Consider the following 766-nt stretch of genomic DNA (forward strand, 5'->3'; position numbering starts at 1 on the left):
ACTCCTCCCCTCCGTAGGGCTCCTGGGCCAACTCCTCTCTAACACCTTGTTCAATCCTCCATGCTCTCGCGTCACGCGCAGCTTGTAGTTCCGCTTCGATCTCCGGGCCAAGATAGGGACCGATACGTGCGACGTCGAAGTTAGGATCAACAAAGCCGGTTCTGAAGCTGGGTGGGCTGCGGCCGAGGTATGATGATGGGCTGGATGGGCTGGTTGTGTTGAATGCGTTGTTGTCGAAGTTGGGGGGGGTTGTCGCTATGGTCTGTTTTACTGCCTCTGTCACGGTTGGGCATTGTGGGGTGTTGGTTTTTTTTGGGGGGTGGGGGTGGCGTGAGGTGCGGTGGGGAGAGGATGAGATAATAGGGGTTGGGATATGGTGATGTGACGTGGGGTCTGAGAAGTGTGGGATGGATGTTGGGAGCTATAGAGTTGAGCGATGGCTTGGGTGGGTGTGAATGGGGGTGGCCATCTTGGGAATTTACTCTCGATAAGAATGTAATAATTTAATAGGGAAGGCGCGAAGGAGGGGGATTGAGAAGGTGCGAGTTGAGTTGAGTTGTTGTGGAAGGAGCGATGGGCGCGAGGTTATCATACGATGTAAACAAACCCTTTCAGCTTCATTTATCACATATTGTAATTCAGACTCGGAGATAATCAGGCCTTATTGTTGGTGACTGATAACTACTCGGGTGGATAGAGTTCCTCAAAATGATAAATCCAGATTCTGATAGCCTGATGTCTAGTCGTAGTTAGAAATCTAAAGAAA

At 50.5% G+C, this 766-nt stretch overlaps 1 protein-coding gene across 1 annotated transcript; it reads right to left on the reverse strand.

Annotated features, from left to right (window-relative positions):
• Positions 1–43: 43 nt before the first annotated feature.
• On the reverse strand, positions 44–293 carry VC83_09578 (uncharacterized protein; the record flags this gene model as incomplete). Its single annotated transcript, XM_024472991.1, has 2 exons — positions 44–255; positions 284–293. Coding segments are annotated over 2 exons (222 nt in total), but the record flags the coding sequence as incomplete, so codon positions are not given.
• Positions 294–766: the final 473 nt, after the last annotated feature.

This window comes from Pseudogymnoascus destructans (genome assembly GCF_001641265.1).
Source record: "Pseudogymnoascus destructans isolate 20631-21 unplaced genomic scaffold scaffold_86, whole genome shotgun sequence".
Taxonomy (NCBI): domain Eukaryota; kingdom Fungi; phylum Ascomycota; class Leotiomycetes; order Thelebolales; family Thelebolaceae; genus Pseudogymnoascus; species Pseudogymnoascus destructans.